Here is a 21,195-nt window from a genome sequence, read left to right as displayed (position 1 = left end):
GGAAAGAAGAGGGTAGGGGACTTTCTGGAGGGGAACAGCCTGAGCAGAAGCATCAAGTATGATTGAGCTTGACCTATTGGATCACCCCAAGGAGAAAGCCAGACCCTATCTGGAAAAGAAGGAAAGATGAGAGATGATTGAAAAGTTAGAGGTATCAGCTTCTAGGCCTCAGTGGGAACTGTGCCGTGGACTTACTAGCTGCCACCTGACACATTCTCAAATCCCCTTTAGTGCCACTTCCAGAAAATTACAGTTGCAAATCTTTCCATTTACAAATTTGCAAGTCATTTTCAATAACTGCATTTCAACTTTGTCTTTTTTAGGCTACATTTACTTCTTTTCGGGACCGAAAACATACAAGTATGATACAGAGAAGGAAGATGTGGTTAGTGTGCTGAAATCTAGTTCATGGATTGGTTGCTAAATAGAAAGGTCTAGTCTTTCCTAAGGAATGAAGATGACTGCAAGCAGCTGGCAACTGGATTCTAAGGACTAAAGCAGAATGTAGGGTAGGGATTCTTCCCATGGCCTTCAATTCAAAGCACAATTTAGAGTTCATTCAAAATAATTATGCTTCTAAATTTTTTCATAGTTTGAATCCAAATGAGAAATTTCTACATGGTCAACTTCGTACAAAATCAGAATCAACAGTGTACTCTTCAGATAGACATCCATTATTTTTTTCTTACCTAATATACTGAAGCAAATTAATGTCTGGTTTTTATTTCCAAGAAGCCTAATTGTGAATTCCCTGACATGTATTATAATTCTTTTAATAAGAAATGTTATTATCATGCAAATTATAATTATTCTTTATAAATAATGGCTTTTGTGGCCTTAATATTTGTTATAATGAATATAAATTTATCCTTCTATATTTAAACAAATCACAAACAAAATACTGTGTAAGTTTTGTTCCTGATTATTTGTTCATTTGTTTAACTCTATCAGTACTCACCGGTCTTTGAAGTAGTTTACAGCAGGAAAACCTACTCAAATGAATTAAATGAATTTTCGTACTAGGCAAGAGATAGGCATGTTGCAACAGGAAAACTTTTAACAAAAGCCAGTTAAGATATTGTATAAGAACAGTTCTTCATTCCTTTTTTCAGTTAATATTTACTATCTTCTATCACATTTTATTTGGCAACAAATTTTAAAGACATATAAAACACTCAAACCTTGAGATAGCATTGTGAGTGTACAGATCCAGAATAAATAACAGTAATATACTCTATTTCCTGCTTCCTAATAATAAAATACCCTCAATGAAACTATCTTTATCCCATTAAGTGAGTCTCTTCTGAATAGTTTTTCATTTGAGGGAGTTCATCTTTTGTATATTATACCATGCTAAACCTTTTTTTTCCTACCTACCATTAATACTAAAGTAAAATACAGCTGTCTGTCATTTTGATATTTTTAAAAATACCCTCTAGAATGTAAGGAGTCTAAAAGATTTTAGTGGTTGTAAAGTTAGATGATAAAATACATTTAACATACTTCATAGACTGCCTGGGACATCTACAGTGTTCAACAGATGTTAGCTATTATCATTACCATCACTTATTAAATTTGTTTCATACACTTGCTAAAAAGAGTCAGTATTAAAAAGGGATGGGGCAGTTACTCAAAGGTTACTCTAAGCTCTCCATTTGGTTTCTGTTACTGAAACTGGCTATTTACAGCCCACATGCTGAATCTTTGACTGTTGAGGACAAAGTCTAGGATGCTAGTGTCAACTGCCTCTACAGGGAAAGAAAAGTCACTTTTACAAAAACAGTCACCTGAGGTGAACTTATTAGTATCAATAAACAAGGAGAGAAAGCAGTTTGGCAGTTCTCAAAAGGCTAAACCTAGAGTTACCATATATATAACCGAGCAATTTCACTCCTAAGTATATACCAATGAGAAATTAAAACATATGTCCACACAAAAACGTGCACGCAAATGTTTATAGCATTATTCATAATAGCCAAAAAGTGGAAACGTGTTCATCAAATGATGAATGGATTTTTAAATGCAGTAAATTCATACAATGGAATATTATTCAGTAATAAAATAGAAGGACTAATATATGCTACAACATGGACCAGTTTGAAAACATTACACTAAGCCAGACACAAAAGGCTACATATTGTATGATTCTATTTATATGAAATGTTCAGAATAAGAAAATTCATAGAGATAGAAATCTGACTAGTGCTTGTTAGGAGCTGGGGGAGAGGAAATGGGAGGCGACTGCTAATGGGTATGGGATTTCCTTATGGGGTGGTGAAAATGTTCTAGAAGTGATGGTGATGGTTGCATAACTCTGTGAATATACTAAAAGCCATTAAATTGTACACTTTAAATGGATAAATTGTATGGTCCATGAATTATATCTCAATAAACCTGTGGTACTAAAAAATAATAATAAGCAAGGAGATCAAGGTGGTGTGACAATCTGTGCAGGTCATGTAATCTGGCCACTGTGACAGGGACCACATAGCAGTGAAGAGTCAGCTTGAAGACATCTGGTGCTCAGCACAGCCAGTCAGATGTCCTCCTTGTGTTCGGTGCTAGGCCAGGAACATGTAGACACTTCACTAAATAAATTAATGTTATTGAAAGCAAAACAGTTTGTGCTCTGAGGTCTGACTGACTGGATTCAAACCCCAGATCTGCTGTTTTTAGCTGTGTGATGTTGATCAAGTTCCCTAATTTCTGTTTCAGTTTCCTCCTTTGTAAAATTAGAACAGGAATAGTTCTAACCTCCTAGGGAAATTTAGAGGCTTAAATATATGAGTCAAAATATATGAATCTCTTAGATAGTCTCTGGTACCCTATAGTGGGCTCTATAATTGTTTTTTAAAGCAATTCAAGTTAATTTTGTTTTGAGATATTCTGAAGAATTTGTGTATGACTCTTGAGATAGCTGAAAACATGATGATGACAAGACTTGATAACCAGTGGCCTGAAATTCGTCCAAATTTCAAATTAAATTAAAAATTAATAATATACTGACTATGGTTAACTCCATTCCATAAACAAATAATTCTTACAAATCATCATTCCTTTATTGATTAAGAGAACTCCTGGCTCCCAGTTATAGTTGAACATATTTTGGAAAGATAATGTCTTGCTAAAGCACAAGAAATAGTGATGTGTTTGTGTCAAAACTCAGTCATAAATAAAAGTCTTACTTCAAATGAAGTAAGACTTTTATGCACAAATAATTTATAACATATACTCCTCACTTGGCTTCAAGTGAGTGCAAAAATGTTTTGTTTAATAACAGTTTTGAACAAAGTATGGTTCAACTCTCCCTTTGGGATCAAGAGTAAGCAGAACAGAGTTTGCTATCTGATGACCTCTGTATATTGTCCTATTAACCTCTGTGATAACTATTTATCGGTGGCCCAGAAGCCCTTGGAAAGCACCAGAAAGGCGACTAAAGGTTGAATGAATTTACATTTGTGGGGAGCTTCCTGAACAGCTCCACATTAAATTTTCTGTAGCTAAAACCAAGCTCACTTCCATTTAGCCTTGTGTGAAATGGCAGAGCCAACTTGTCGTCAGGTCTTCTGGTTTTTTTCAGATGTTTATTTGGAAATACTTTAGACTTCCATTTCATGTAGCAGATGGCAAACTTAACTATGCAGTTTTTTATTTGGAATTTTTTGTGATATATTTTACAATTATCACATGATTGATTATCATACAACCTTCAAGTGCTTTCATGTATATATTATCCCAGTGTTTTCTCTTTATTCTTATATTCAATCATTTCTTTCTATAGGTAAAAATATTGAAGGTTTTTTGAATATTCATAGTTAAATTACCCAATGAAGTGCCATTTGAGAAGAACTACGTAATCTTGGTCAACAGGTTGTAGTTTTGGACTCTCATAATGGAGCATAGGAAAGACTAGCCAAAGATTTTCTGCATTTCTCCCCTATAGGCCTGAGTAAAAGGAAGAAACAGCTTGCTCTGATCATCTTTTATCTGCTGAGTCTGTCTGGTCCCATTCCCATCCTCAAGTGTTTTAGCAACATGGCCAGACTAAAGAGTGTCTTTTTACACTCAAAATGCTCCCACCACCTAGACTTGAAAGTTAAATAGAAGCAGAATTAGAAAGCCTGCTGGTAAATAAATTATAGTCATAAAATACATGATTCTGCAGTCCCAAAGAGGACTCTTTTTTAATGCACATATCCTCATTTTAACCTCTTCTCCATTAATCTCAATTTAACATCCTTTCATTTATTTCAAGATATTTTAAATGGTTGGGGATGAAATTAAACTCCTATTGCACAATGCAGCATGTTCTGAGAAGAGTAGGAGTGATCAGAAGAGAAAAAGACTAGAAGAAGTTGCAAAAGAGCAGTTGAGAAATGTAACATTTAAACCCATTTTTGATTATTTGCAGTGGGAAAAACATGTCTATATAAACAGTAATTTGTTTATGGTTGGAAAATCCCAGGCCTTTAATGCAACGATAAATAACATAAGTTTCTGAAGTTGGGTGGTAAATGTTTGTACAGCTGCCGCTGTAAAGGATGAGACGTCAAGAGTCCTATCTGAGCACATTCCATATGAATCGCAGACCACCCAATGATTGTAGTGTCAATACTAAATTTTAGACCGTATATCCATAAATGAATGGGCAATTTCTGGAAGTTGATAATATTATCAGCCATTTTTTGAAAGACTTCATCTCTGCCCTAAAATAGTTTCGTATCCACAAATAATCAATTCAACCCTTTTTGAAGGATCTAGGTACCCCACCATATCCACCTTCAGTATTCATTTTTAATTCATTAAAAAATATTTATTAAGCATTTACTTTATGTTGGCATCAACCTAGGCTCAGCTGCCTGGTGTAAACTTCTGCCCTCAGGGAGCTTACATTTTAGTGGGAGAGACTAATATTCAATATTCAAATGAATAAATAGATCTAGATATAATGAAAGACATTGAAAATGCTTTGAAAAAAATAAAGCAGGGCAGTAAAAGGGTATTGGGGTGCCATTTTAGAAAAGCATGTTTGGGGAAAGAGCATACTGAGTCGGGGATATTTTTGCAGAGATGTGGATAAAGAGAAGGAAGGAGCCATGGGGGTCTCAACATTTTAGGTAGAGGAAGCAATAAGTGCTTGAGATGGGAAAGGATTGGACATAACTGAGAAACAGCAAGAAGACCAAGATGACTGGATGCAGTGAGGGAAAAGAAAAGTAGAAAGAAGTGAGGTCAGAGAGGAAGCCAGCAAAACTATGGAGAACCTTGTGCGCCACCTAAAGAGATCATATTTCATGCTAATTAGAAAGGTTTTGAGCAGGTACATGACAAGATCTCAGTTATGTTTCAAAGGGTCACTCTGGAGACTGGGTGGCATACAGCTCGTAAAACAATTATGAGTGGGTACAGGGACACCAGACAGTGGCATTTTCCAGGGTAGAGATGATGGCACTGACCAAGGAAGTAGCCATGAAGATGCTAAGAACGGTCAGATTGAAGAGAATTTTCTGGGTAAAGCCAACAGGATTTGTTCCTAAGTGTATGTGGGATTTAAGAGCAAGAGGGGAGTCAAGAATGACTCCAAGGTTTCTAGCCTAAACAAGTAGGAGAATGGTGGTGAAATGAGGGGGACTAGAGCAAGAGCAGGTTTATGAGGGCTGGAAGAGTGCAATTTTGAGTTTGTTGAGTTTGAGTTGCCTGCCAGACATTTAAAGGGAGATGTCCAATTAGGTAGATAGATATAGAAGCTTGAGTTGAAGGAGTAATTTAGAGCTGGAGATAGAAGTTCTGGAGTCATAGTCCTTATATTGTTATTTGCAAACTTTTGAGTCCCTACCCCGACATACTACTGTGGAAACTAGAGCAAAAATGCATTCTAAAAGAATAAGAAGGCAGATAAACGTGATCTCAAGTTTTTTTAAAGCACCAACCAGTGCTCAGTCTACTAAGCCATTCTTCTCCTCTTCAAGAACATGTTTAATTTTAACAAGAGTTTTCAAGGCGTTCAGGGGTTTTTTTCTTGGTTCTTATATCTCTTGGTACAAAAATCATAAAACAGATCACAAAGAAAAACATAAAATCTTAAGCATTGCTCTTCTAGAAGAAAGTTATTGGTAACCCAGGAACTTATTAAATAGGGTAAAAGACTTTCAAGGTTTTTTTTAAATTCATTTTGTTCTTACAGTGAAAATATCTGTGTAATTTCACCAAGCCTTACAGAGAAAGTGAAGAGCAAGGTCTTTACCACATTCTTCTGTCTTTGTGTGAAAACCAGAGTTTCTATGTCTTTACCTCAGGTCAAGACCTTCCCCAGTACCTAAATCAATCTTCAAGACAACAGTTATGCCTGGAACTTCAGTCCAGTTGTCCAGTAGAGCTTATATCTAAAGGGCCAGTCTTACTCACCAGTGGACCAGTATTCCAAGGGCTAAGATGAATCCCAGATATGTACACGGTTTCCTATCTGACCCAGTATGTGTAACCAGGCTTCTGCCCTGCTTTCATTTCCCAGTAGACAGATTCCTAACCCTGCTTTGAACCCCAGATCACTTGGCTGGTGTCCCAGAATTATATTCAGCACTACAAGTTTTCAAACATCATTGCATACCTAATCTGCTTTGAGACTCACAATAAACCTGAGAGGTATCATTATGGCTTCCACAGTCACACAGATAAGACTAAAAATTTACATGAATGTGTACAGAGAAGAAAATCAATGCTAATTGCCAGGCAAGTGGCAGTGGCAGGGGCTGCACATGCTACAGGAACCCAAATAAAGAAAAACATGGCAAGAAAAAGAAAAGAGGAAGGGAGTCTTGGATTTTCCTTCCTACAAATGAACTTGAAGTTTAATTGTTATTTTCATAACATTAATACTCTAAGCGGTTAGAGTATTAAAATTTTCACCTTTCCATAAACACAACCAGATAATCTCTCTCTCTCTCTCCCTTTCTCTCTCCTACTACCCCTCCCTCTCTCCCTCCTTCTCTTTCTCTCTTTGCTAATTATAAGTTAGTCACAAAAATATTTGCATGAGTTTCAGCCAGTTCAAATTTAGTTTGAAAACCTGAAACCTAAATAGGTTACATGCAGACGATTGGAAGTTTTACTATTTTGGAAGCAGACTTCAAACTACTACACATAGTAAAGACTGTTCTGAAAAGTGTATCACATGAAAAACTCCAACAATCTGTTTCCAGATCTTTCGATATTTCCATATGTCCTCAACACATCAGTCCAAGGTTCTGTTTTTATTACTAATGGAACAGGGAATGAGGAATAATTTATTAATTCCTTTATTCCCCAATTCAGGATATTTATTTGTTTGTTTGTTTGTTTGTTTGTTTGTTTGTTTGTTTGTAGGGATAAAAGAACCAGCGGCTTTAATTATAAAGCCTTTTCAGAACCTAAAGACACTGGCGCTAGGATACTTTTACATTCTTGGGAAGTCGGTCTAGGTTTATGGCCTTTGTTTATATACACTGTGTTTCCCAGGTTCCGCTGCTGTGGGGATGAGCTGCCCGCTCTTATCTCAGGGTAATCTAGCCTAACTCACAGGTCACAACTAGTTCTGGGAGTGCATAGTCTCCCATGTATGTTCATGAATTATTGCTCTCAAATTATTTCCTCTGACAATTTCTGGAAGTATCTCAGACTGCTGTCAACATCAGTTGGCAAAGCCATTGCACTGTGCCCTTCCCTGTTCCCCATTCCAGATCTCATAGCTGGCTCACATCTTGATTTCATTCCATGCTGCAGCAAGGCTCCTGATGGGGAAAGCTATCTCTAGCTTCCTTAATTTCCTCCAGAAATGTTTTGTAGTTTTTTGTGTTCAGGTCTTGTATGTATTTTACTAAATTTATCACTAAATATTTCATATATTTGCTCTTGCTTCAAATGGTATTGTTTTTTATTCTAATTTTTAATTATTCACTACTAGTATATAGAAATACAACTGATTTTTGTATATTGAACTTGGATTCTGTGGCATTGCTAAATTTACTTATTACTTCTGGTAGCTTTTTTTTTTTGGTAAATTTCTTAAGATTTTCTACATAGATATACCTATGTAGAGGTAATTTCACTTTTTTCTTTCTAGTCCTGTTGCCTTGGACCTCCACTGCAATGTTGACCAAAAGTAAGAAGCTCAGACATCCTTGCCTATAATTAGAGGGCAGGCAGCCAGTCTTTCACCATTAAATATGATGTTAACTATACATTATTTGTAGAAGCTCTTTGTCAAATTGGGGAATTTTTCTTCTATTACTATGAATGGGTGTTGAATTTTGTCAAATGATAGTCTGCATATTGAGATGACCAAATAGGTTTCTTTATAAAAAATTTTTTTGTTTTTCATTTATTTTTATTACAATGACATTGATTAAAGAAATCCAATAAGTTTCAAGTGTACAATTCAACAGTAAGTCAGATAGATAGATCGATCGATTGATCTAAATATATCTAGATCTAGATGTAGATCTAGATAGATATAGTAGATATAGATATAGATATAGATATAGATATAGATATAGATATAGATATAGATATAGATAGATATATCGGTGTGTTCACCGCCCATAGTTAGATTTCTGTCACCACATATTTGACCATTTTTACCCCCATCTACCCTCTGGTAACCACTAGTCCATGAGTCTCTGTTTAAAATTCTTTTATTTATTTTTATCATAAATAAAATGATTTTCAAATCTTAAACTGACCTTGCAAGCATTCCTGGAATAAACTCCACTTAGTCACAATGTATTAACTTCTTTATACCTTGCAGGGTTCATTCTGCTAATATTTTTCTTAAAATACTTGCATCTATGTTCATAAAGGATTTTAGCCTGAGATTTTCTTTTCTTGTGTTTGTTTGATTTTGATATCAGGTTAATGCTGGTCTCATAAAATGAGTTGAGAATTATATCCTTCTCCTTTGTTATATGAAAGAGTTTGTCTACGATTGGCATTATTTTTTCCTTAAATATTTAATAGAATTTACCAGTGAAGCAGCCTAGGCTAGAGTTTTCTCTGTGGAAAAATTTTAATTACAAATTCAGTTAATTCATATGAGGCTATTCAGATTTTCTGTTTTCCCTGTGTCTGTCTTAGAAAGTATATCTTTCAAAGAAACTGTCCATTTCCAGCAAGTTTTTTAATCCACTGGCATAAATTTTTTAAGTAATATTTCCTTATGACCTATTTAATGCATGTAGTAAATATACAAGGTCTCTTTTTTTCATTCCAGAAATTGGGGAGTTGTATTTTCACTTCTTTTTTCTTAATCAGTCTAATTATTCATTTTTATTTATCTTTTCAAAGAAATTTTATTTTCATTGCTTTTTCTCAACTGTATGTCCATTTTCTATTTTATTGATTTTCTACTCTTATTTTCCTACTTCTACTTACTTTAGGTTTAATTTGCTTTTATTATTTCAAGGTTATATTAGTCATGCCCTTTTTCACATCCTCATTTTGCTTATTTGATCTCTTCTCTTTTTTTTCTCTTAATCAGTCTCCCCAGATATTTGTTTCCTTAGAAGCAACATGTTATTTGTTTCTTTCTTTGTATGTTTATTTTTCTATTTCTTTGATTTCTGCTTGATATCTATTATTTTCCTCTTTGTTTGTTCTTAGGGTTTATTTTGTTGTTTTTGTTTTTACTTTTTAAATTGGACACATTAATTTTGAGTCATCTTTGTTTCCTAATATAAGCTCCTTAAGGCCATAAATTTCTCTGTTTTTACTCAATCCCCAAGTTTTGAAGTGCAGTGTTTTCATTATTGTCTAGAACTAATTATTTTAAAATTCACAATATACTTTTTTCTTTGACTCATGCGTAATATCTCCAAATGTCTGGCAATATTTTCAATTAATGTTTTTATTTTTGACTTTTAACTTAATTGCCTTGGAGTTGGAGAATGCAGTCTGAATGATACACATTTTTAAAAATTTTCTGAGACTTTAACTTTTCTTTTGACTTAATACATGTTCAAATTTTAGTAAATGCTCTGTATATTCAGATATAGGTCTTCAGTACGTGAACTTTCTTTTGGACATCTTCCTCTCCCCAGATGTCTCACTAATTTCCTCTATGAGCTCACATTATCAGTTTCTCTGGCTAGGAGAAGGATGAAGGCTCACATAGCCTATGCCTTCTTGCTGAGTTTAGGGACTGGGAAGGAACTGAAGCACCTCAGGGCAGGGTGCTTGGTGACAAAGTCTGGACCCAACCCCTCGTTTCTCATCCTCGCCAATGGCTCTTCCCCTCAGGGACACCTCAGAAACTTAACATCAGGCTCTCAACATCTCTGGGACTTATGTAACCTTAAATTTATAAGATGTTTCTGAGTTAACAGTCTCTGTACAAAAAGGATTTTAAAAAAATTAATATACTTACCATATTAAAACTTCACTTTTCTTATTTTCTGTGAATTTTAGAAATATTAGAATTATGTAAGTGCTTATGTACTTCTATAAAAAGTCAGAAGTTTCTTTAATTTAAAAGACATTATATCTAATTTATTAATACCCTCCAGTATTAATACCTTCCAGAAGTTGGAGAGCATTTCTCATTCTCACAAACAAAGAATAGGGCCTTTTTCACTTACAGACATTAACACATACACGCATAAGTACATAGAGAAACCTTATGGCTTCAGCCTCACACTTCAGCCACGAGTCAAGAATAAATACAGAAATATAGAAACTAACTGATCTAGATCTCAAAGAGCTATTTTCCTTCCCACTGAACTGATTTGAGCTCACAAATAGATGAACAGACAGACAAACGAACAAAAAGACTAGCCAACCAGATTCTCTGTTGTTTCTCTGTTGCAACAGAAAATTCATCTCCATCATTTACAGAGATCACAAAGTGTTGCTCTATAAAACCAATTTCCCAAGTATTGATTCAACCAGTTGGGAATAAGTTATTGACTATGGGCAAACCAGAATGAAAACCAAATCCATACAGAGAGAGAAAGGGAGGAAGGGAGAGAGAGAGAGAGAGAGAGAGAGAGAGAGGAGAGAGAGAGAGAGAGAGAGAGAGAAACAGAGAATAAGCAAAAAGTAAAGTTCTATTGTTACTTGAAATCTATTTGGAAAGCCAAGGAAGGGCATGCCCAGATTAAGCAACCATTAGTGAACTTCCGAAACTCAGTTTGCTTAATATTTTGTCAAGAGAGCTCACTCAGGCTTCTTAGTGGAACTTCCAGAACTGCTAGACTATGACTTCCTATAAAGTGAAATCATGACCCCCAAACAAACATAAAATGAATATGTGTCAAAGAATTTGTTTATGTAATTAATTAATGGAGTTACTCATGAGAGATTCTGAACAATATACAGATGCAATTAGGAATGCTGAAGTGATTTACTAATAAATGCAAAACTGATTAATTTCCTACAGATACATAAAATATAAATTTTACATTTCAAAATTTTATCTCTGAGAGACAATGTGCCTCTACATTTCTATGGACAAGATTGTGTGTGTTACTGTGGACAGGAAAAAATTGCATTGTTATCAGTTTTCTATAACTTACTTTCTATCCTTACAGAGCCATAAAATAGCTGAGTCAATCACACACAGTCAAATAATCAAATAGAATCAAATAATTCCTGGAGGATTAGCTAGACAATAAGAATACTCCACCAAAAGAACACTCCATGCTCTTTTAGTTTTTTGGTTTTTTTTTTAGGCAAGGCAACCTTTGGTTGACCTCATAGATTGCAAGGATCTTGTCAGCTTACAATTCCTATTTTTTAATTTTTTATGCCTACAGCACCCGGTCTTCCTAGATGGTCTCCCATTCAAGTACCAACCAGGCCCAACCCTGCTTAGCTTCCAAGATCAGACAGGATTGGGCTTGTTCAGGGTAGCATGGCCGTAGACCATGCTCTTTTATTTACCCATTTCCAAGTTTCATAATTTTTCTTGAAATTTAAAATAAATTTTAAAAATAAAATTTTCCATATTAATTTATTCAGTCCTATATAATTAATTCTTTTTTCAGCTGGATTGTAGCCCAGCAGTCTGCCTGTGTATATCCATTGGAGCTAAGAAAAACAAGCACTGGCACTAGAGTTAGCTATTATTTGAAAGTTCATTCTAATATTAGTTTCTAATATTATGGTGGGACTTTGAGTTTAATTTTTTATTTCATTTGAAGTAATTTTTATAAATACAATCAACATACTTAAAGTTAAAATTAAATAAAAGACAGTCTTCTAAGTCAAAACATCACTTTATTCTCCCATTTTGCCAGATGCTATTCTTCAGAAAGTTCATTATTAGGTAGAGCTACTGAGAGATAGATCATTTGAGAGAAGGGACATTTCCTGGACTGGGGCTTTTGAGAGCAGATGATGTGGTCTCTGGGAGCTCAATTTAGCAAACACAGTGCTTGGTATGTGGTAGCTGTTGCTCCTGCACGTACGGGGAAATGCAGGCAGGTCCAGAGCCTCCAGGCAAGGACTAGCAGCTATTCTATTATCTGTATTTACCCAGAAACCAGCCTTCAAACCCACACCTGATAAGAAATTAGATATATGTCTATTACTGAGGCAGTAGTATGCCAAAATAATTGGCAAAATGAATTTTTTTTTCACCAAGTATTTTTGGGTACAACCAAAGTTTTATCAAAGGCATAAGAAACTCTTGGAATTTGAAGTTTTTACCCTTGATGAGTGAATAAATTAATAAACAAATAAACAGAGAAAACATTCTGGGGAGAAAGAGGCAGGTCACTCCACATTGTTAGGTGGCAAGTTCGATAAGCAAAGGAACTTACTTAGGCTTGTCCTGGGCAGCCACAAGAGGAGATTTCCACACATGCCCACCAGAATCTTAAAGTTTATAGAGAGGTCTTAACTGGGTCTGTCACGTTTTAGTCCAGATGGTCTCAATATCACTTTAGTTTCTCAGTGCTGCATCCTTGAAATGGCTCCTAGCTCAGGAGGTGGTGGCAGAATGTACACTCTGAGGACAGGAAAAGGGATGAGGAGCCTCTGATCGCCCAGGTCCAGGCCCCAAGTCAACCAGCAGTCACATCCTCTAGATGACTTCCTCCAACAATGGTCTAAACTAAGTCACCATTGTGTTAACTGAGAGAAACAATTGTTTATGTATCTTAGATGAATCCAGTGGACTTTTATATCTAGAGGAGAAGGAGGAGGAGGAGAAGAAGAAAGAAGAAAGAAGAAAGAAGAAGAAGAAGAAGAAGAAGAAGAAGAAGAAGAAGAAGAAGAAGAAGAAGAAGAAGAAGAAGGGGAAGGAGGAGGAAGAGAAGCAATAGCATGTAACAAACTACTTGCTTCTCTTCAGAAGACATTATTACAGACATATTCAACAGATATAAAATTACTCTAAGAAATCGCTTATAGAAGTTTATGAATGCTTACTCTCAAGTTCTATTAGGTATGTCATCACAGCAAGCAGTTGCAGACAGGCGTTGCTCTGTGGACCATGTTTTAGGTAGCCCTGGTCCACAGGACATCACCATTCAAGATGGTGTGCCTTAAATTCAAACTTTGTATCATTTCGACGACATCATTCAACAAGTTTCCAAACTGAGGATGCCATAACTAAGAGTCATCTGTAAAGTGTTTCTGTAATATATATAAATATACATATATACAGATTACAGAGGAGATACAAAGAAAGAAGGAAAGAAGAAGGGAGGAAGAAGTACAATTGACTGACAATCTCATAATTGCACCAAAAATTATTTCAATAAGGCCTTATTCAGAAAACATTGCAAACAAGTATAAAAATTCTACTGAAGAAAGAATAAGAGAGAACACTGAGTTAAATTTTACCAAAGGAGAATTTAATGAGAGTTACTTTTTACACAAGTAAGAAGTTCTCAGCAGTGAAATCGGTCAAGCATTTCGATGAAATACCTGTCATACCAAGAAACCCTGCCTAGTGGCCTAGCATCATGGGACTTACCCTTGTCTATTTGGAGAAATCAGCCAACTCCTGCCCAAGATTTAATTATTCTTCTCGTAACAGAGCCTAAAATTCCCAAATATGACCACGTGACTAACCTGACCATGCCAAGAACTTCAAGCCAGTAAAGCTCAGGAATTTAAGTATCAAAGATCACCAAACCATATCACTATTAATAAAACAGTGCAGACAGTCCCCAGCTTATAACTGGGTTGTATTTCAAAACTTTACTGGTTAATTCTTTAGAACTCAAAACATATTTCTTTTGATGATGATCTTGTAAGCTAAAAAAAAGACTAGGGGTGGTATAGACCTACCAGGAGAATTGTTGGGTCCTAATCTATACATATGTTCGGCTTTAATGTATACCACCAAATCGTCTTCAAAAGCAGTTGTCCTAATGTACGCTCAACCCAGCAGTGCATGTGTTCCAGTGAATGATCATTTTTATTGACCATTTGTTAGGTATCAGGCCTGTGTAAGTGCCTGGGCCTTGAGCTTCATAATCACAACTCAGTGAGGTGGGTATTACTGCTTTCTCCATTTTCAAGGTAAGTGAACTTGCCCCAGTTATATTGTTAAAAGAGGCAGAGTCAGGATTGGAACCCATGTTCAATGCTCTTAGCCATTAAGCCTTCCCTGAGAAAGACTTTAGTGCACACAGAGCAAACACCTATGAAAAATAACCCTCATAATACACTAAAAGAAGAGCTGCATTTAATCCAGTGCATATAAATCAACTGTCAGCCCTGCCTGCATAGGGATACCTGAGGGATGATGAGAGCAGAATGGAGGCTTCCAGATGAAGTTAGCATGAGAAGAAGAATCAGAGATTTGCAGGGAGAAGGGTGGTTTAGGTAAGGCTGGAAGGCGGACCACACACAAGTAAGAGCTCTTCTTGGCTTACTCTGCCCTCTACATTTGTAGCCTCATGCATAGGTGACATCCTTAGCAGTGAGTTGTCTGCCTTTCTGGAGCTCTCCCCAGAATAATAGACCCCAGGGCTCTGAATGAAAGACTGATTTTCACACATATTTCACCTTTTCCAGGGGAGAAAATTACTGTTATCTCTTCCTGGAACTCCACCCTTTATTCTTTGGTTCTGTTTGTTATTTCTGAGTAGGACTTTCTTCCTCTCTTCCTCATTCCCCTAGTGCTGGTTTATTCCCACCACTCAGGTGGGAATTCCCCTGACAATGCCGGCAGTCTCTTTGATGAGCCTCGCCTTGCAGACTTTAGGTAAACCCCCAGAGCCTCTGAGCCTCTGGCCGTCTGACCACCTTTCCACAGCCCACAAGTGTCTGTGCACAGATCTTTGGTTTTTCTTTCTTCAAACCCTTGGATTTCCTTGAGGGAGGGCCTCTTACATCTAAGTTGACCTGGCCTTACACTTCCCTGAGCCAGCTTAAAGTACTGCCTTTTAGCTCATGTGTCTCCAAATTGGAAGTCACACTTTTCTCTAACATCCAAATACATAATGAGAGCCCCTGTTCTGTGCTGGGGCTCAAGTCATCACCCCTACCTCCTGTCCCTCGCCAAATACCACCACCACTCAAATCCTCTGGAATTTCCATGCTAGGGGGATGCTTACATTCTCTGTCATCTCTTATTTGTCCCCATCATCTCTTCTCCAAGCTCCTTCTCTTATCATCGTCGTGGATGTCTATATGCCTTGTCACCTTTTCTGGGCCTGCTGCCCTCTTTGGCACATTCACACCCCTCTTCCCTATGCCCCAGGTATTTACATTCACAATGTTGATGTGAATAGCAGATTTATTACAAGTTTAAAGAGATTAGAACACAAAAGAGGAAACAATTTACAACTGAATACCTAACTCTCTGGTAACATTCCCTGACCATTCTCATCCCATTATCCTTTTCTAGCTGTTTCTCCTCTCAGGCCCTAATCCCCCACAAATGCTGCAGCCTCTTCTCTCTCCGCTTGCCTATATTCTCCCTTTTCCTACTTCCCCAAATTTGGAGACCCTTGAGCACTTCCTTGGGACCACTAGGAAGAAAAGGAAATTCCTGTTTCTTTATCACACAGATCGAATTAGCTTCCTTTGCCTCCATTTCCCACTTCCTGGGACTTGAGTTTCATAATGAAAATACCATAAATGATATTCTCAAAACTGTCCATTCTAGGCTTCCAACTTTAGCAGTAGCCCAAATCTCTGAGTTGTTGTTGTTTTCTTAATATAAATAAATAAATATTTAAAAAAATAATGTAAAACACTTGGGAGTTTCCAGTTCAAGTTTTATTATTTTCTTGGTGAAAGCACCTGTGCTTTCCTCTCCCAGAAGTCGAAATAAAAAAATAATTTAAAACACTTGGAAGTTTCCAGTTCAAGTTTTATTATTTTCTTGATGAAACCACCTGTGCTTTCCTCTTCCAGAAGTCGAAGGTGAGCAGTTAACAATCCAGTCTCCTCCTAACCTGATCAAACATCAGAGCTGGGGCTTTTTTGCTCCTCTTTCATGGTAAAAATAATTCTCATGGACTTGGTCTCCTAGAGAAGAATCATGTCTCTGGCACCAGACAAAAGCTTAATTTAAGAATTGGCCATATCAAAAGATGCAAAAATTCTTCTCTTCTCCACTATTCCCTCTAGGAAAAGTGGAGCCAACACAGAGAAGCTGCAAAGAAATGGAGAGTCAAACTGTAACAAACTCTTGTCACATACAAAAGAATATTCCAAAGATCTGAAACATGTCTCTAACTTCAAGATGCATCATAGTTACAGATGAGATATTTAGGTTTTATTCACCATGGTCCTGGTGAAAGATGGAGGTGGGAGGACAGGTAGCAGTAGCTGCAGGAGGAGCTCACAGCTTTAGGCAGTCGTTCTGTTATCAGTGTGCTTTCTCCTACCTTTACTTTTCTGATGAGACACATTTTATAAGCCTCAGTTTTCCCATCTGTATAATTGGAATAATAATTACAAACCTATTATTGTGAGAATTCATTGAGATTATCTAGATAGAGCACTTAGCACAATGCCTAGCTCATAATAAATAATAAAAAAATAATTGATATAATAGTAAAATAATCATTATTTTTAGTTCTCTCTTTTTTTTGTATTTATTTTATTATGGCGACATTGGTTAACAAAATCTAGTAAGTTTCAGGTGTACAATTCAACAGTAAGGCATATATATATTGCATCGTGTTCACCACCCATATTTAGTTCCCCTTTAAAGTCCTGAGGACATGTCTCATGTTGTAATGCTACCCATACTGGTACTCAGTGCTAGGTAACAAGAAATCTGAGTTCCAGTCCTGATCTCTGCAAATGAGCTCTGTGTTCTTGGATAACTTGCTTTAACTTTCCAGACTGACTAAATCTCAGACTGCATTTTACTTATCATCATGCACCACGAATGCAAAACAATACCATTAATAAAATAGTCCTCCTCCAAAACTCTCATATCAGTCTATGTTCTAAACAAATGCTGAAGTTACTACTGGATTTTAATTATATATATATACTTCGAATGAGTTCATTTTTACTATTTATTTTTAATAGATATTGTATTCCACATAGAAGTTAATTTAGAGAACTTCTAGCTAAACGGTTAGCCTTGCACACATACCTTTTGAAAGTAAGTTAGTAATGGTTAATGCTCACTCTGACATAATTTGTTTCTCTAGCCTCTGTAGTATGTCACATTCCTGCATTGAAACAATATATTCAAAATAAACAATGGGAACATGGGATTATAAAAATGAGAAAACAATTCGAATTCCATAAATTCTGTTGTTCCCTGTGACCACATGGAGTTTTAATTTGTATTTTTAATTTTTCACTGGTAGATGTTAAGCCCAATCCCAAAGAAACAAACATGAATAGTAGTATGATTTCTTGAATTGATGTGAAATAAATTTTTTTTATGACTCTGACAAACTTATTTTAAAGTTAAAACTTTTCATAGTTATTTGTACCTGGGTTGCTCCAAGTGAAAGAAACTTTTCAAAATTAAAATTAACAAAAAGTGTACTTCAAGTTAATGACTAAAGATCAATTGATAAATTATAACATGACTATGCAAAGATCAATTATGATGGTGTTCAGGCTCAAAAACAAAAACTGTAATGTTATTTGTTACTATGATAGGTTATTATTAGTGTTTAAGGTTTTTTTTTTCTCTTTCAACATAAATGCAATTTTCCCTTTCGTATTTGAATACTTGTTTTATTTTTTATTTGTTTTCCTGGCATGATTATATATAAAATGGTCAAAACTGAAAATTTCACTTTCTGCATATCTTTTCCAGTTAACAATATTATTCATTTCATTTCCTGATTACGACCGAAAGTAATTTTGTCATATAGAGAAAGAGGGTATTAACAAATGACTCACTCCATGGGCCATATCCACTAAGTTTGTTCCTGCCTCTTTCACCCAGAGATAAAGGGACTGGGCTGGTTGCAGAGATGGAAAGGGGTGGTCCATGGGTGAAATCTAACTTAAAGGTGTAAATTTTTTTTAACTGCATGGTGTCAAGCCACATCATATTTTTATTTGTTTGTTTGTTTGTTTGTTTATGTATTTATTTATTTATTCATTCATTTATTTACATTAGTTAAGACTTTAAAAATCAGGTCTTTCATGTAGTATTAAGATTTTCTGGCATCTCTGCAAAACTTAGACAATCAGGTAACAATCAGTTGCAGCTGAGCAGCAGTTGTCCTTTTTAGCCTGGCTGTGGCTCTCCAGTCTCCTGCAGTCACCCTTCTCCCTTAACACCACTCTAACCCTAAGGATGAGTTTTGGTTGCCAATGAGCACTGGTTGGCAATGAACTACAAGTTGAAATTGTCTTCATACAATATATTTTTTAAATATACGCTGCCTCTTAACTCGATGATCAGAGAGGCTAAGTCATTTCCCCCCAACTCCTGGAACAAGCATGCCAGATCTCCTGAGTAGAATTCCCAGGCTTTTCGCAATGTACCACTTGTTGTGTGCGTGCACGTGTGTGTGTGTGTGTGTATGTATGTGTGTGTGTAAGGGAGAGAATGCAGCATAGAGGGTATCAATGCAAGGGAGCAGGAGGAATCCAAAGACTCAGTTTCAGCATATTAAGAGGAATTTATTTTTAAGAGGAATAATTATTGGCTCAAGTTCTTGGCCATATTCCCTCTTTTCTTTCCTCAACAAGCACATGTCTATAGCTGCACTTACTGAGCACCTGGGAGGTACCAGGCACTACCCACTATTATATTCATCCCTCCAATATCCCTGTCCTTAAATTCGCTCAACCCCATGGTTCCCAGACTTCATGCAGATGTACCTCAAGCGGCACAAGGGAACTCACAGGATAGTTTAAAGTTTCAAGTGCTTTGGACACTGCACAAACTAGTAGCTCCAGCTAGTTCATAGTTTCAATACTAGGTGGTATTACATTCCTTAGGTTGGCATCAAACTTTGCAAAACTGGGTTTGCCACAGTTGCTGTGATTAAAAAAAAAAAATTACTGTATGAAAATCAATGTGGATTGATTTTATTCCAAAAATCAAGAAGTTGTGTAATGTCCAACAGGTATATACATTCCATCGGTAAGTAATTGTGGTTATCTAAAAATGAAATAAAAATACAAATTTTTCTTTCAATTTATGCGTATTCTTTTTTCACATAGTTTCTAAATTGTTGATTTAGACCTAATTACTTAATATACAGGACTGTTGAACTTTTTTCTTTTTCTTTTTCTTTTTTTTTTTATTTTTTTATTTTTTTGCCTAGAGATACTGTGAAAAAATTATTAACACCAGGACACCAGAAACAAGAAAGTTTTAGAATCTCTATAGTAACTCATTTCAGAGGTGAGAAAACAGGCCCAGAAAAGTTAAATAACCTGTCCAAGCCGATAAAATTGAAATTTGAATCTATGTGTATTTGATTTCAAAGACACTCAAAGTTTCTACTGCCCTATATTGTTTTCTTCATGTCAGACAACAAACCAGCTCTGACAAAGGCAAGGTCAGACTTGGTCTCTGCCTCAAGGACTCATTCATAAATGTAGTCAAGTCTGTCATGGGTGCTATACTGACCCAGAGGCATCATATTACCCACTCCCATTATTTATAACCCTCCAGAAACCTCCATTTTGTTTCCCCAATTGATGTTCTCTGTCTGACTCATGGTATACACCAAATTCAGTTACCCAAGGAAAAAGACAATACTCTACACAAAATAACTCTGCTTGTGATGTATGGAGGCATGTTGTCAATTCAGGCCAGGCTCTGGTGAGGACTAGACATGGGTTGTGAGAAATCCAGTAATGAAGGGGGCCCCATTGAAAGAGAACTGGTGGAGCTTTATATTAACCAAGAAGAATCTTTCTGACTGTAAAAATGCATTGGGAAATTCTCAAATTAGAATGACCCAGATAACACATGATGTTAGAAGATATAGTAAATAAAAGTAGTCTTTCCTTCACCACAAATGAATGTAGCTTCTTCAAAACAAAGAAGTAGGCAAAAGAAAACCCTGATAGCAAAAATATTGAATTTATCACCAAAGGCCACACCTCCAAATAGTAGTGGCATGATGTCTTATTTAATCATGATTTACATCAAAAGTAAAAAATGCCAAAAATAATCAAATGCAAATTGTCAAAAAACACCAGCTATTAAATTTAAGGGAAAATAAGGTACTTTCACACATATTGCTATAGCCCCCAAGGCCTACGTACACCTCTATAGGTACTTAGTAATTGTGAGTGGGGTGAATTAAACCAAATTATTGGACACTCAACTAAATACCGGGGTAAATTTGAAATTTCTACCATGAGCTAAAACAAAAGTCTCTATCTAACTAAGATATTTCTTTATAAAACAAACAACCAAAAAGAAACATCATTAACAAGTGAATTTTATGATATGTAAATTACATCTCAATAAAGCTGTTTTTTAAAAAAACACTATTGATATCTATAAGACTCTCTTAAAAACTGCATAAGTGATAGTTAAAAATTCTCTTCATCTTGTAGAAAATTACTTATTTTCCATTCACATTTCTTATTACAGTTTTTAATTTCTCCAAGATATATAAATAACACATTATTCATAAGCATGCTTATAAACAATTCAGTAGTACAAGAGAATTGAGAAGGCAGTTTGACTAAATAAGTATCAGACTGGGTTTAAAACCTAGTTCTACCACTTACTAACAAGTTACTTAAAACGTTTGTGCCTCACCTTCCTCATCTGTAAAATGGAGATGATGATGATGATGATGATGA

The 21,195-nt window shown here is 35.9% G+C and overlaps 1 protein-coding gene and 1 pseudogene across 1 annotated transcript in view; one reads left to right on the top strand and one right to left on the bottom strand.

The window, feature by feature from the left end:
- The window catches only part of MMP20 (matrix metallopeptidase 20), a 37,769-nt gene extending 36,876 nt beyond the window's left edge, over positions 1–893 (top strand). Inside the window, exon 10 of the mRNA XM_006907512.1 lies at positions 324–893. Within this exon, the coding sequence (XP_006907574.1) occupies positions 324–424 (101 nt within the window). The 3' untranslated portion in view covers positions 425–893. The remainder of the gene's footprint in view (positions 1–323) is intronic.
- A 10,881-nt stretch (positions 894–11,774) lies between these two features.
- Positions 11,775–11,893, bottom strand: LOC112476265 (annotated as a pseudogene).
- Positions 11,894–21,195: the final 9,302 nt, after the last annotated feature.

This window comes from Pteropus alecto, unplaced genomic scaffold (assembly GCF_000325575.1).
Source record: "Pteropus alecto unplaced genomic scaffold, ASM32557v1 scaffold12, whole genome shotgun sequence".
NCBI classification, from domain to species: Eukaryota; Metazoa; Chordata; class Mammalia; order Chiroptera; family Pteropodidae; genus Pteropus; species Pteropus alecto.
The sequence above is the reverse complement of the archived record's forward strand: the minus strand, read 5'-3'. Positions and strand labels throughout refer to the sequence as shown.